The 15517-nt window shown below is 39.4% G+C and overlaps 1 protein-coding gene across 3 annotated transcripts in view; it reads left to right on the top strand.

Moving 5' to 3' along the window:
• KDM7A (lysine demethylase 7A) overlaps window positions 1–14178 on the top strand; it is a 77707-nt gene extending 63529 nt beyond the window's left edge. For all 3 annotated transcript variants that reach the window (XM_042973571.1, XM_042973562.1, XM_042973564.1), the window contains 9 exons: window positions 1983–2192; window positions 3702–3826; window positions 4040–4194; window positions 5413–5510; window positions 5999–6144; window positions 6479–6687; window positions 8074–8159; window positions 10916–11189; window positions 11847–14178. In XM_042973571.1, the coding sequence (XP_042829505.1) occupies window positions 1983–2192; window positions 3702–3826; window positions 4040–4194; window positions 5413–5510; window positions 5999–6144; window positions 6479–6687; window positions 8074–8159; window positions 10916–11189; window positions 11847–11941 (1398 nt within the window). In that variant the 3' untranslated portion in view covers window positions 11942–14178. The remainder of the gene's footprint in view (window positions 1–1982; window positions 2193–3701; window positions 3827–4039; window positions 4195–5412; window positions 5511–5998; window positions 6145–6478; window positions 6688–8073; window positions 8160–10915; window positions 11190–11846) is intronic.
• Window positions 14179–15517: the final 1339 nt, after the last annotated feature.

Below are 15517 nucleotides of genomic sequence, written 5' to 3'. Positions count from 1 at the left end.
GATGACAAAGAGGCAGGATTTCAAAAGGTTTGCCTCCCATGTACCCCTTCTCAGGAAACTCTTAGACAGGTGCTGTTCCAAAAGAGAGGAAGTAAATAACACCAACAAAAGAAAGAGCTCTGGAATTCTTCCAGCAAACACGGAATACCTACTGTGTGCTGTGTCCATCTAAGATGGGTATAGAATACTGAAGAAAACAGAGGCTGTGCCCATATGGAGCTGAGTAGGAAGAGGTTAACCATAAATACTTTAATGTATCTGGAATTAACAAGTGCTATGAAGAAAAATAAAGAAGGGGAAAAGATAGAGAGTGACAGCCAGAGATGGTGGTGGGGGTTGCAGTTTTAAGTGGTGGAGTGAGAGCAGGTCAGGAAAGGTTTTTGATGAGCAACCAGCCAAGGATGGATCAGGAGAATGAAGGGCTCTATATTTGTTGTTTATCTGAAATTCACATTTAGCTGAGCATCTTGTACTTTAGCTGGTGTTCCTGTCCAGGAGGCATGTCACTAAAGAAAAATATAAAATTGATAGATTACCTAATGTGTTTGAATATTCTTCCAGTGGAAAATTTTAAGATCAGTTAGTGATAAGTACATAGAAAACAAAGCAGAGGGTGAGACAATTATAAATTCAAGGGAAAGACAAAGGATGTAAAAGAAAGGAAATGCAATAAATAAGCCGTGGCCCTCAGTCGTAAGTAATTTTCACGGAGTCCAGTTTACGGAAGGAAGAGGAAATAGGTGTACATTTAGGAAAAGTGTACAAGGATTAAAACTTCATCTTGCGTAGTAGGAATTCAGTAATATCTAAAGCTGAAAAATCAAGAAATAACACTTTAAACGTGATTAGAAATTTGTGGGCAAATAACTGAACAAACACCACCACCAGCACCAAAACAGCTGCAAGAGTTGCAAGTGCTGGGTATATGCCCCAAAGGATTGAAAGCAGGGTTTTCATGCACGTTCATAGTAGCATCATTTACGCAGCCCAAAGGTGGAAGCAGCCCAGCTGTCCATCATGGATGGATGGGTGAACAAAGAGTGGTATAGACATCACATACACACCGGGGACTATTACTCAGCCTTGAGAAAGAAGGGAATTCTGACACATGCTACACTGTGGATGAACCTTTAAGATACCGTGTTCAGTGAAATAAGCCGGTCACAAAGATACTACTGTTGTGTGGTTCCACTTACATGAAGTTCCGAGAACAGTCAAATTCATTGAGAAAGTAGAATGGTGATTGCCAGGGGCTGGTGCTGAGGAGGAATGGGGAGTTACTGTATTTGATGGGTACAGAGTTTAAGTTTGGGAAGATTAAGAAGTTCTGGAGGTGGATGGTGGTGATGGTTGCATCACAATGTGACTGTACTTACTGCCACGAACTGTACACTTAAAAACGTTAAAATGGTAAGTTACGTATATATTACCATATACGTGGTGCAAAATTACGTGGATGTCACTACAATAAAAAGAAACTTGCAAGTGGTTACCTCAAGAGAATGGGAATCAGGGATGGGGAAGAGGAGACAACTGCTTTTCATGATACGTTTTATAGAGTTAATTGTTAAAACTACATAGATGGGTGACTTTGGTTTAAAAAACAGTTGCTGATTTATGCAAATATGTATGTGTGAAAAAATGCTTATCATAGGAAAGAACTGGAAGCAGCCTGTAATAACTACCAGTGTGTTTTAGGTCAATAAATTATGCTATATCTATACAGTGGAACACAACCCAGCTTTCAAAATGGTATTTGAAATCAAAGAAATATGTTCACAGTATATTACATGGGGGAGTGAGGGGAATAATGGTCTCAGCAAAGCTTATGTTGAGTCTTAGGAGTTTTATGATTTGGTCTTTGTTTTTTACATGATCGAACTGAATGGTTTTTGTTTTCTAAAATGTTTTTGTGGCTGATTATTTAGTCAGGTATATATGGTGGCCTTGTCATAAAAACACTCTGAATTTAATTCTTAAAGGAGGAAAATGGCAAACCAGTTAAATCTCAGGGAATTCCTACTGTGTGTCCAGTTTCACGATCCTCAAATGAAGCAACTTCCCCATATCATTCCCGACGAAAGATGAGGAAACTTCGAGATCATAATGTCCGAACTCCTTCTAATCTAGACATCCTAGAGCTCCATACAAGGGAGGTCCTCAGAAGGTTAGAGATGTGTCCGTGGGAAGAGGCAAGTATTATGTTTCATTGTTACAGAAAGAGACTTGGCTGTTCCTGCAAGTTCTTTAGAAGGGTCATAAAAAGAAGAGTGTGGCCATTCTTGTTTTCTAATCTTTGCTTAGCGTTGTAGGGGTCAACAGTACTGATGCTTATGACAGGGAACAGGCTTCATTCAGCTTTGTAGGCATCGGTGTAGAAGTAGGATGAATAGATCTCATTTATCTACGGACATGTTTATTGAGTGTTTACCAAATGCCCTGTGCTCTTCTAGGCTCTGAAAAAGATACTGGAGTGAGCGCAACTTAAGTCTCTGCTATTGTGTGGCTTCCATCCTAGCTCAAGTTGGAAGGATGGAACATGAGGCATATACTAAAATGTTGTAATTTCAGATAACAAGTATTACGAAGGAAGCCAAAACAGTAGAGCAAGAGAATAAAGGGCCTGGGGCGTGGCTGGCTACTTTAGCCGGGGCCGTCAGAGGGCCTCTCAGGTGGGGTGGCATTTGAGCTGACAAACGCTGGAAGATGTCAGGTGGATACAAGGATTTGAGGAAACAGAGGGAAAAGCAATTACAGAAAGCCTATCCCTGACTCAACAGCACCAGCATGGGGGACTGTTGGACAGGAAGACGGTCAGAATAAACCCAGAGAAACTGTCAGAGAAATGCTGGCACAATGGACAAAGGGGAGAGGGCGGACCTTTGTAAAACATGGTAATGAGTTTGTGATGAGATGCAGATCACCCATCAATTTACATCTTAAGTAAAGGATAGGAATAATTTAAAATGAATAAGAAAGAAGTACTTCTGACTTAAAATATTTAAAGATTTTCCATAGGAATTGTAACAAATATTTTACATTTTTATGTAATTGTATTGATACTATTTTAAGCTTTTGTTGTTCTAAACCTTTTTAACCGATAGCCCTCTGGAAAAGACGTAGCTTATTATGAAAGGTTCTATTTATTACTAAAGAAAAAAATCACCACCAAAAGGAAATACTCTCTATTAAAAACCAGCTACTGTTGTTCTTTTATGTCACACAGTGGCCTTTGTCCCTTGTGATGGCAGGGTGGTGGTCTGTGAGTTGCTGATGGTGCCTCTTGGGAAGACTAGAGATTAGGTCAAGGATAGGATGACTGGGAGGGACTAGTGCTTCGCAGGAAGAAGCAAGGAAATGAGAATTAAAATACATTAAGGCACTGCTTTTCTAGCTTTTCAGCTTTCCGCAAGAGTGAAATATCTTTAAATTCACTTTATGTAAATTTTACATTCTGCTTTATAGAATGTGTTTTATTGTCGATGGCCCTACAGAAAGATAAACCATATTTATGCTTTGGTTTTAGGAACCACATAGCTTTAGTGCCACACGTTGTGTATCCCCTGGCCTAGGGGACTGCCTAGCACAGTTTGGGATTCAGGGCCATGGAGGAAGGTAGCAAGCAGTATACTGCATTTCTTTTGTCAGGCAGGCATGTTTGAGGGCAGATGCTAAGTTCAATTCTGTTTTTGTACTTTAAGGACATCTTGAGCTCTAAACTGAATGGAAAATTTAACAAACATCTCCAGCCATCTTCCACGGTACCTGAATGGAGAGCAAAAGATAATGATCTACGATTATTGCTGACAAATGGAAGGATAATTAAGTATGTAAAGTAGATCACAGTGTCATACAGATGAGTTTTCGGTGGATTCCCTGTGTTCATTTAATCCCTAGTCCATATTATTGCACGTCTGACTCAAATACAGGGAGAGCATCTCGGTTTTCCACTCCGACTGTAAATTAGGGGAGAGGGTATACTATTTGGCTGCATCGTTGCACTGTTTTGTGACTTGGTCGCTTTTCCCTCCACGTACAGGGATGAGAGACAGCCCTTTGCAGATCCAAGTCTTTATACAGCAGATAGTGAAAATGAAGAGGACAAGAGAAGGACAAAAAAGGCCAAAATGAAGATGGAAGAGAGTTCAGGAATAGAGGGGGTGGAGAATGAAGAATCTCAAAAACCACTTAACAGTATGTTTGTTTTAATGGTCGCTTTAAAGGTCTGCTTATTACCAATGTGATAATGTGTAAAGTATCTTGCTAACTTTAAGATTCTTAAATTCATGGCAGGATTGAAAATCGTCGTGTCCCTAATACTCTTTTGAGAAATCTGAAGTGTTTCCGAGTAGTTTGTCCATCGGGGAAATGTGGGTGCGGATGCCAAGTGAGGTGTCATGCACAGGGAAGGCATTTTTAGTGACAAGGATACGTGCTGGTCAGTGACACCTTTGTCTAGTGACAGTTTTTATCAAGAGTCACATGGAAGCCTGTGCGTTTTATGGGCCTCTACTCCAAATAATAAAATAGTCACCAGTTTAATACAGCCTCATAAATAATTTTAGCTAACGTGTGTGGTTTTCAGAATTAGGAGGCAGTACAGTTGGCTGGTCTGAAGCTGTTAGTAATCCATATATTGTTTTATTTGATTACCTGTTGACAGGACGACCTCTGCTTGGTTATTGTCAGCATGACAAATAGTAACACTTCCTCCTTCTTGAGATCGTTCTTGTTTGAATGAAGTCTTCATTTCTTAGCATTTTTCAGAGCCTCTGTGTACGCTTCCGTTTTAAAAAGTAGTTAAATATTTTGATAATGACAAGAAAAATTAACATCAAGTCTGTTTTGGATACGTTAGTTCCTGCTAATTCCAAGTAAATTTGGTGTGGCTGTGCATGTGTTCACACGCCAGGGGGAAGGCAGCTCATCGGTGGGATTAGCAGACAGTTGTCATGTGGTGATGCCACGTGGGAGAGAAGGGCAGTGGCAAAGCCTGGTTTTCACACTTCTTGAATTCGCTATCCACGTGAATGCTTTTTCGGTTTAGGAGAGTTATCTTTTTGTTTTTTGTTGAGCGAAAGAATGCAAAAGGGAAAGTGAAAAGCATCTTGTAGCTAATTTTAGCGTCGGAGGTTTTTTTCTGGAAAGAAATACAAAATTTCCACGCAAATGAGGACTATATCATCATGTTCAGTGAATGCCACAAACGTTTTAAGAGTACAGTTCAGTCTGTATCATGGTCAATTAGGGAGAAAGTCTCTGGGGGAAGAAAGAAATGAACAAAATGAAAGCAGTGGGAAAGGGGAGAGCGGGGCAGTCGAGATAGACCTGGAGGCTGGACCAACTTCAGGTACCACCTTGCTCATAAGCTTCCACTGACTTTCCTTTTTCCCTCTTCCTTTTCCTTTGTAGGGTTTTTTACAAGTGTGAAATCAGAACTCAGGAATCGATCATCAGAATATTCTGATATTTCTGATTCAGAAGACTCTGGACCTGACTGCACTGCACTGGTATGCCCAAACCCCTGTGACTACTGCAATCTTTGATGGAAAGATGAACACCTACTTTCCTTTACCTACGAGGAAAGTAAATGACAGCTTTTCCCAAAGCCCGTCTCCATGACCTTTGTGGACCCGGTCTTCCCTGTAATGGTGATTACACACATGCACGTGCACACATACCCCCAGTCACAGACTATTTACATTTGATAAATGTGGCTTTTGTCTCGTTTTAGAAAGGGTGGGTGGAAATACTCTTCTTATATTTCTCATAGGTTATATTTCATTTTACTTTAAAGAAATCCTGTACTGTATGTTTTTGTACTAAGGAGGTACGTACTGTAATTGCTAGAAACTTTAGCTGTCATATGAAATACAGAAATAATTCCATGATAATTAAGATTCTGACTTTGCCTAGACTGATAAAGTGTTTTTGGTTAGTACAGACTTACTCAGATTTCTTACATTATTTGCTTCCATTTAATTATTTATTATCTCAGAAAAATAATTTTACCACTGAAGAGTCTGAAAGTTCAGGTGATGAAAAGAAACAAGAAATAACATCAAACTTCAAGGACTCTACTGTGATGAGGAACTTTGTTCAAAAGGGCCAGAAGCCATCTAGGAATGAAATTCCAGTTAAAAGGTAGGCTTGGGGTGCCTGGGTGGCTCAGTCGGTTAAGTGTCTGACTCTTGATTTCAGCTCAGGTCATGATTTCACAGTCGTAGGATTGAATCCTGTGACAGGTTCTGTGCTAGGCATGGAGCCTGCTTGAGATTCTCTGTCTCCCTCTCTCTCCGCCCCTCCCCTGTTCATGTGTATGTGTGCTCTCTCTCAAAAAAAAGTTAGGCTTATTGATGGTAGTGGTGTTATTACATTGTGATATAAATGATATGAAAACATTTTTTTATTTTAAATTTTACCAAAAAGTGTCAAAAGAATAAATAAACTCTTGTCCTTTTACTTACCTTCTCTTTAGGGAATGTCCTACCTCGACGAGCACAGAGGAAGAAGCGATTCAGGGCATGCTGTCTATGGCAGGGTTGCACTATTCCACATGTTTACAAAGGCAGATACAAAGCACAGACTGCAATGGTGAAAGAGACTCTCTCCAGGATCCCAGCGGCTGCCACAGCAGTAACCATGAGGTCAGACAGGTGTATCGCTGTGACAAACCAGTGGAATGTGGTAAGAAACATAAATTAGTCTCTAAAATGTAACATGTCTCCCCCAACTAATAGCTCTGTAATCCTAGCTGCAGTTAAAGATTATGAATAAGAACTCTTGATCGGACATCTTTAGTTGGAGATGGTATTACGCTTATTGGCCAAAAAATGCATAATGTTGATGTATACAAGATGCAAGTATAAGAACTCAAAATGTAAATTAATGGCTGGAGAATCATGTTCACTGGCATAATCCTACCAGTTCTGTTGCAAGATAGTTAGTACTATTTCCCTTTCCTAAGCTGTTCAGAGTGGAAAGAATGTTGAGGCATCTCACATGGTCTGCTAGGCTTGAACCGTCAACCCTCTTGCCTTTCATGGGAGGGGAAACAAGTTTTGATCTCTTTCTGGTTGAGAATATTCTCTCTCCTACTTGAAAAAGAAGTACTGGGGAAGAGAAGACTCAGTGACAGTATTAGTGATGTTATGTAGTGTTTTTGTTCTCTGTGCCTTGGGGGAAGATTTTGTCTACCGAAAGTCTGAGGAAGACAGGGGGAGAAGACGGTACCACATTAGAACGAAATTCCTGTTGTAGAAATTGTGTTCATTCCCACCTAGTTGTGTGAATTGTCTGCCAGATACTTGACATACATTTCATTTAGTCCTTGAAACAACATTTTGGTGTATGTAATAACGCTTTTATAGGAGGAGGCAAGAAGACTTAATAAAGCTAAGTGAACTTGCCTGTACTTACAGTACTTACATAGCTATTATAGTATTACATAGCTATTATTTGTTGGTATTGGAATTTAAACCCAGGACTGTCTGATCTCAGAATCTGGGCTTATTGTAGAAGAGGAAACTGAGGTTTAGAGATAACTTGCCTGAAGATGCATTGGTAATGGAAAAACTCAGATTCAGGTCTGGGTTTATCTGTCTGTCCACACCATTGTGTCTCCTTGTAATTTCTCTGGTCCCTTGAAAAGAAGGCTTCTAGGAAAATACTGCGGAATTCAGGCAAACATATGCCTTTATTCTCTATGGAAAAATATACCAGTTTTAGAGTATGTTGCATTTGGTTTCTCATCTCCAACAGATGGCCTTAGAATTTGACTCTAGATCTTCCAGCATCTGGCACAAAACCTGTCATAGAAAGACAGTCTTGGAGAGAATTGAAAGGTTTAATGTGTTAGATTGTGAGCTGGTGGCTGTTTTATTCTTGGGAGGGAAACAAGTGTGGTGAAAGTATGTGCATAAGTACCTAAAGGGTTAACATACTGTTTTGTTTTTTGTTTTGTTTTTTAATAAAATGTCCACCTAAATGTACTTTCACTTTTAAACATTAGGCGAATTTTGTTCATTATGATCAAGTCTGTACGGAGGTGATTTAATTAAAACATCTCTTTAGGGTACCATGTCAAGACTGAAGATCAAGACTTGAGGAGTTCTTCCTGGAGAAAACAGTTGGATACCACTTCCAGATTTCATCTTCAGGTATGTGCCAGGCTTGAAACATCAAAAGGAGAATGAAGATTGTTATTAACTCTTTTTGCTTTCTATTTTTTTTTTTTTTTTTACTGCAACCAGTAATCAACTGTTCGATCTGTAAAGGTAAAAAAATACTTTACAGTTAAATGCACATTTAACAGCTCTCCTCCTTACGGGTTTCCGATGTAACAACTAATGCAAGCCATGTGGATATAATGTGATCTGGAAAAGAATAGTTGCTATAAGGAAAGTTAAAAACTCCTGACGCCAACACTTTTAAGTTATGTCTGGGTAGAGTGAAAGGGAAAAAAAGTACCATGAAGATCTCTTTTTAATCTCTGACAGTGTTTCTTGAACATTTTTAGATAGTAAATTTCTTTGAAATTTGATGACAGTTATAGATTCTCTTTCCAAAAAAATGTTCATCATAAATACTGATTTTTGCATAGAATTTTCTCACGGTTTGTGTCCCATCCTTAACCCCAGACCATCCACTGACTCCAGATTAGGAGCCCCTGCTCTAAGAGAAGAGACACTTGATGTCTTGGGATCCCAGTGTATTATTGCTTATACCAAACAAAATGAACCCAAAATAGCTTTTTGAAAAGCCACAGCCTTACCAGTAGCACCATACAAGGAAAGTGATACGACCTTTTGCTGCAAACCTTGGAAAATGACAGAGGAAGAATCAAAATTCTCATGTGGCAGAGTTGAGTCCCCTAACCTTCCCAACGCCAAGCATACTCTGAGCAGTGGATTTTATGTGTGGTTTTTATTTTCTTCATTTGGCTTATCCACATTTTCTAAATAGCTATCGATTTTACCATAAGAAAAATAGCCAAGTTATTTTTTTAAGGCAAACTTTCGTAAGTACAAGTTCTTTTAATAGAAGAATATGCTCCAGAATCAAAGGTCAAGGAAGGAATCCTTTAACTATTAGTAATTCACTCATTCAGTGTATGATTTTATAGTACCTCACTGGTCATACAATTTATAATTTGTTAGTATTATAGGATTCAATATTAAAAATAAGCTATTATTTGAATCTTTTGTTTTTTATATTTTTTTAATTTTAAAGAGAGAGCATGCGAGGGAGGGAAGGGGATGGGGGGGAGGAGGGAGGGAGGGAAGGAAAGAGAATCTTAAGCAGGCTCCACACTCAGCACAGAGCCCAGTGTGGGGCTTGATTCCACGACCCTGGGATCATGACCTGAGCCAAAATCAAGAGTTGGACTCTCAACTAACTGAGCCACCCAGGCGCCCCTGAATCTAGCTGTTGTTTTTATTGTTGTCTTTGAAAATAAAGAAGTAAAGCACATAATTAGCAAGATCGCCTTAGAAAATATCAGATTTCTTTTGCCTGTAAGCTAGAGAGGTTTTATAGAGAGCCATGTCAAATCATAACAATTGTTTTCTCATCCTCAGACAGATTTGTAAGACTAATTTAAAGCAAGTCTGTGTTTAATGCTGTTTTTAAAACTTATTTGACCATTACGGAATCAGGAATTTATTTTATATCATACACACATATACAACTGGTTGCATGAAACATCACATCAGATGTATGCTCTTTTCAAGTTTGTATTTTCCTTTCCTTTTTTAATTCTGGTGATGACCCTTTCCATTGGTTTCAAGACCTACCAGTCAGTAGCACTGTTTGTTTTTCCTAATGGTTCACTCAATGATCTTGAAGAGACTGAGGGAAGAATTGTTAGAGAAAAATCAGACTTGGGGCTCAGCATCCAGGGGCTTTTCTTTTTTTTTTTTTTTTTATTTTTTTAAAATTTTTTTTTTCAACGTTTTTTATTTATTTTTTTGGGACAGAGAGAGACAGAGCATGAACGGGGGAGGGGCAGAGAGAGAGGGAGACACAGAATCGGAAACAGGCTCCAGGCTCCGAGCCATCAGCCCAGAGCCTGACGCGGGGCTCGAACTCACGGACCGCGAGATCGTGATCCAGGGGCTTTTCTTAGCACACAACTTACATACAGTGGAGATGAAACTTAACAGAGGTTAGATTCTAAAAAAGATAGTGCATTGCACCATACATGGGAGCTGTGTTATGCTAAGGAAATGGTAGGTCCACATACCCCATCCCCGTGTTCCTTCCATGTCATACCATGGCACACGCACAGTGCCATGCTGCAGTATAATATACTTTATGTATTATATGTACTTATAGAAATATATACATTTAGGGAAAGAGGTATTTATATACATAAATTATAAGTGGGGTGCCTGGGTGGCTCAGTCGGTTGAGTGACCGACTTCAGCTCAGATCATGATCTCACAGTTGGGAAGTTTGAAGCCCTCATCAGGATCACTGCTGTCAGCACAGAGCCTGCTTCCTATCCTCAGTCCTTCCCACCCTGCCTTCCTCGCCTACTCATGCGTGCTCGCGCACTCTCTCTCTCTCAAAAATGAATAAACATTTAAAAAATATAAGCTATGTATATATAAATTATAAATTATGTAAATAAAACTATATATGTGTGTATATATAAATATGTAAATAAAAAAGTTTTCTTTTGGACTTAAGTTACTGTGCAAACTTCACTACTCGAATCCGTTCGTGCTGTTGGGTTTTGGAGTGACATGGCCATCCTGAAGGGGTGGTCTTCTGTGGCTGCCACATTTTACAAAAACCGCAGTTCTGTAGTCTATTTCTTCTCTCTCTTGACTTGCTATTGAATAGAGAGGGTAAATACCTCACTTATCTTAAAGGACTCTAAAAATCCGGCCTTATTTCCTTCCTTTTTTAGGATCTTAGTAGAGGCCAGAAATGCATCAAAAAGGAAGGTTCATCCGAAATCATTCAGAAGGTACAAAGTAGAAATTCTGTGGACAGCAGTGGCTCAAGCCCTCAAAATGGAAAGTATACGCAGAATTCAAGCTTGATTTCAGGGGCGTGCCAGATGAATAATGGCAGTATAAGCCCAGAAAGGCCAGTTGGTGAAACTTCCTTTTCAGTGCCCCTTCACCCCACCAAGAGACCTGCATCAAATCCACCACCTATCAGCAACCAGGCAACAAAAGGTAGGCTGAGTATAATTTTGTGTGTGGCGGTGCTGGTGGCAGTTTCGATGGCCTCGTATAGTGGTTTGCCCTGCAGCTGCTGACAGCCTGATGCCTGAGGGATGGTGCGGTGATGGCAGCTTGCAGAGGTTGTTGTGCGAACAGAGATGCCCGTGGGAACAGAAGGATACCTAGGTCGGCCGTGAGGATTGGGAGTGGCTTTCTGGAAGAGGAGGTGGATCCCGAAAAGGGAGGTTAAGGGGTTAGCCAGGCCGGGTTGGGGAAGTGACAGGGTGGACCACAGAGAGCGTGAAGGAGATGGGATGGCCCATGGTACAAAGGTGAGAAAGAGTGGGGGGGGGGTGGTATTTAGGGACCCACCGTTTTGTCAGTGAAGCACCGGATGACGCAGGAATCCGGTTAGAGCTCATGCTCAAGAGATCGGCAGGGATCAGACTGAGGGACGGATGGCCTGGTAAGTCCTGTGAAGGAGGTTGGCCTGTATCTCTCAAGGGCTGAGGTGGAAGTTTGAAGCAACAGGATTCCAGGAGCGTGACTTTGCCCGATCGGAACACCTAGAAGGCTTGCTTTCCGTACAGCTCTCCCTTTAGGTCCTCCAAGTGCTGTCTGTCGAGAATGATTTTCATTATGATTTACACTGTTGTTGGTGTTTTATAGGTAAACGTCCGAAAAAAGGAATGGCAACAGCCAAGCAACGTCTTGGGAAGATCCTTAAGTTGAACAGAAATGGCCACGCCCGTTTCTTTGTGTGACGGGGCTGCTGCTGTGGCCATTCTTCCCTTTGGAGACAGACTGGTTTCGGGGGCGCGGGAGCCTGGAGCTCCGGCCGGGCCCTCGCCTGACGCGGTTTGCATGTACAGTAGAGAACACTGCCTGAAGAACAAAATGAACCTGATGCTGCATTTTCACTGTGCCACACCCACTCAGCAATAACCGTTTTGGACCTGGTGGGGGAGAGGAAGAAGGAGGGTAGAACCTTAAAAAGAGACCTTGAACTGGGAAAGGTCTCTTGTCAGGGCTTGAATTTCATTTTGTTGTTGGTAGTGTCTTGATTTATTTTCAGTAGTAAGGTAAAGAATTATCAATAATTTATTTAACAGATTTTTTTTTTAAAGTTAACAGCTTTTAAATTCTTTCTTTTTTAAAGCTATTTATTTGGAAGATTTCTGGAGAAATATCTCACTAATTTAGATTTAAGAATGTGAAAGTTTTTAAATTATTTTTGATAGTGTGTATGTTACATGTGGGGAGGAGCCACAGTAACAGTAACTAGTCTGGACTCTTAAATTTGATATTCAGGTTAAAGTCTTAAACAGGGATTTGATGCATTAATTATTTTAAATTAAGATGTATATGAAAATCATTTTATTTTATATATTTCATGTGTTTTTTATAAGCTATTAGCTTCGCTTTTGCTAACATCCAAGGTGCATACTGTTATCCAGGTCGATTACCTTACATCCCACCTTCCCTCTGCACTCCCCATCATTTTGTGACGACACAAGACTCTTCTCTTTGCAGGGAAACACTTTCGTAGCCAACGTGTAAGAATTACATAAAAGATCCCACATTTCGCATTTCGTTTGACATTGCAGTTTTCTTCTAATTATATATAAATAGGCTTCTTGCATTTTCATTTTTGCTGATGATATCTGGGTCCCAAAGAGAACAGCTTTAATATCTTTTTCCTACCTTTGGGGAAAGGATCATAAGTTTGGTTAAATTGTCATGTTTATAGTTTTTCAAATACATTTGTAACTACAGAGGGCCTTCTTCATACTGCTGGTGTTGGAGGGCAGGACGAGCACCTGCCACAGAGGTTATATTTTATGACGCTTTTATTCCGTGTGTATCTAACTTGTTGGAAAATATGAGATATGGTTTGACTTAGTATATTCAAATCTGCATAATAAGCCGTAATATAATAGGACTATACTATATTAAGTTGTATAGAAGCAAGCATGTTGGAGTAGATCTTTTGGGTGTATGTGTGTCTAGTTTCTTATTTCTTAACTTTCTAAGGAATTATTTAAGATACGGATCTGGAGTAAAATGGTGCTTCTTGCAGTTTCTTCCGTATGTCCTAACTTAACCAGTGCATATTGAGATTAAGTATCTGGTCAAGCTTTAAGGAATCGTTTATCTCCTTTATGCACAGTTCTTACTAAATGCCAGTTTTCAGTTGCTCTAATAGCTTATATTTTCCCTTTTCTCCCCCATGGCATAAAAATAAGTGATTTCTGGGGGTGGGGTGGAGATATTCCCAATTCTGACAATAGAACATTTTACAAGTTTCTACAAAGAAAATATAGGCAAATAAGATAAAATTTATTTTTATGGAGAAGAAATATGGCCATATTGTGGATTTGTCTCTTTTTTACTCAGCAAGGTAGCAGGACATTCCCTTCTGTATTAAGTGTCACTTGAAGAGCTAAGAAAAAAACCTATACCATCATCTTTCATGCTTGTATTCAAATGTGTATTTTCAAAGAGAAATATTTCTTACTCTGTCTCTATTCCAGTATTTCATGGAATAAATATAAACTAGCTTATGAATTAGCCTTTCTGGTCCAAGCGACTGGACCAAAGTCTGGGTCTTAACTGGGTGTCAGGAAAAAGAATTGGTATGGAAATACTAAATGTCTATAAATGGCCTACTTAAACTCTGTCTACACTATGCCAAAACTAGTTAAGGAGATGGGTATAATCAGTTATTTGTTTGGTCATTGGATCTCAAGTTGTCAAAAGTTGGGGTTTGACTGATTCTCCTACCTCCCAATGTATTATTGTGACGTTTTGGTTTTCTGCAGACACCGTTTTAGTGTTAGAGTTCCCATGATTTTGTTTGGGTTTAAGAAATAAGAATTTATAATTTCTTCTTCCGGCTACATCATGATCTGGGTTCGTTTTCTTTACATTTTTCTTAGCTCTAAGTGTTTTTAATTACCTGACCTCTTTTCTTTAGCTATAAAAATGAAGATCGATTTATTTTTATGAATTAAAGTGGGGAGCAGTGTCTACCCTGTGTACTTCGGCCAATAAATACTAATTTTAAGTAGCCAGTATGTAAAAGTATTAAGTGAAGGTACTGTGGATTCATTTTTGGCACATTTAGCCCATTAACGGGCCAAGTTAAAACAACCAAAAAACAGCTTTCGGTAGTATGATATAACCACTGAAACAGAATTCATGTATCTTTCTCTGAATTGGTGAAAATTCAGCCTACTGGCCCAGTGAGTCTCCTAGTCAAAGGTCTTCTAAAGTTACTGGCTGTGATGCATCCTTTTATCTCATGGAAATGACTGAACTTTGAGATGACTGCAGCCAGGGTCTGGACTCCGCTGTAGACAACTTTTCATGTTTTCCTCTGTCTCCTTTATAAACCATACTACCACCCGGACACTGCAGCATAGACAAGGAGACAACAGTGGTGGCATTTAGCTGATCACATGCAAATAAATAGGTAAAAACAATTGTGACTTAACATACGTGATTTTAATGGTACTAGTAGATCATGGTTTTTCTGTATTGATTCAAATAAGTGACTTCTGTTAACCTGGGACCCCCTGTACTGTAACTCATAATGTCACACAACATGCTTTCCAGGATTGATTAACGATGTAAATAATACAAAGCTGGCAGTTGATAGTAGTTTGGCGTCCTAGAAATACACTGAACTTCGTAAGCATCAGTTAAGTTTTAAGCATACAGAGTTAAAAATTCTGACTGAAATCGCCTTGTAAACTCAGAGAAAACAAGCCCATCTTTATCACAACTTAAATACTTAGCTTGAATACTGTTCTGTTTTTTTAGTAATCCTAATTATTGCCTTTTAAATGAACTCTACTGTATTGACTCGTATACCAGCAGCAGGTATTTACGAAACACCTGTGTGCCCAGCACTACTTAGTACTGTGGGGGAATTTAAAGTTGAACTTGCGGTCTCTGCTCTTGAAGGTATCTTCTCCAAGAAATAAGCAGTATTAGTTTCATTTCTAAGCAAACTTATGCAAAAGAGGGCCCATGTATTTAAAAAAAAAAAAAGCATAACTTTAATAGTTTCAAAGAAGTGGAAGGTTGTTTTTTTTTTTTTTAATTTTTCAGAAGTTAATATTTTAATGTTGGTAGTAGAAAGATTTCAGAAGTTACTAATTTCATGTTGGTAGTAGAGGGGTGTGGTGTAACATGGAAGGGAGCACGAACCTGGGTTTTTGTCCCAAGTTCTACCGTTCATGCATCAGCTGTGTGTCCGGAAAGAAGTCACCCTTTCTGAGTCTTGGTTTTCTCATTTGTAAGTATGGACAAAAACGCGGTTAGGAAAAACATAG

This window comes from Panthera tigris, chromosome A2, assembly GCF_018350195.1.
Source record: "Panthera tigris isolate Pti1 chromosome A2, P.tigris_Pti1_mat1.1, whole genome shotgun sequence".
NCBI classification, from domain to species: Eukaryota; Metazoa; Chordata; class Mammalia; order Carnivora; family Felidae; genus Panthera; species Panthera tigris.
The sequence above is the reverse complement of the archived record's forward strand: the minus strand, read 5'-3'. Positions and strand labels throughout refer to the sequence as shown.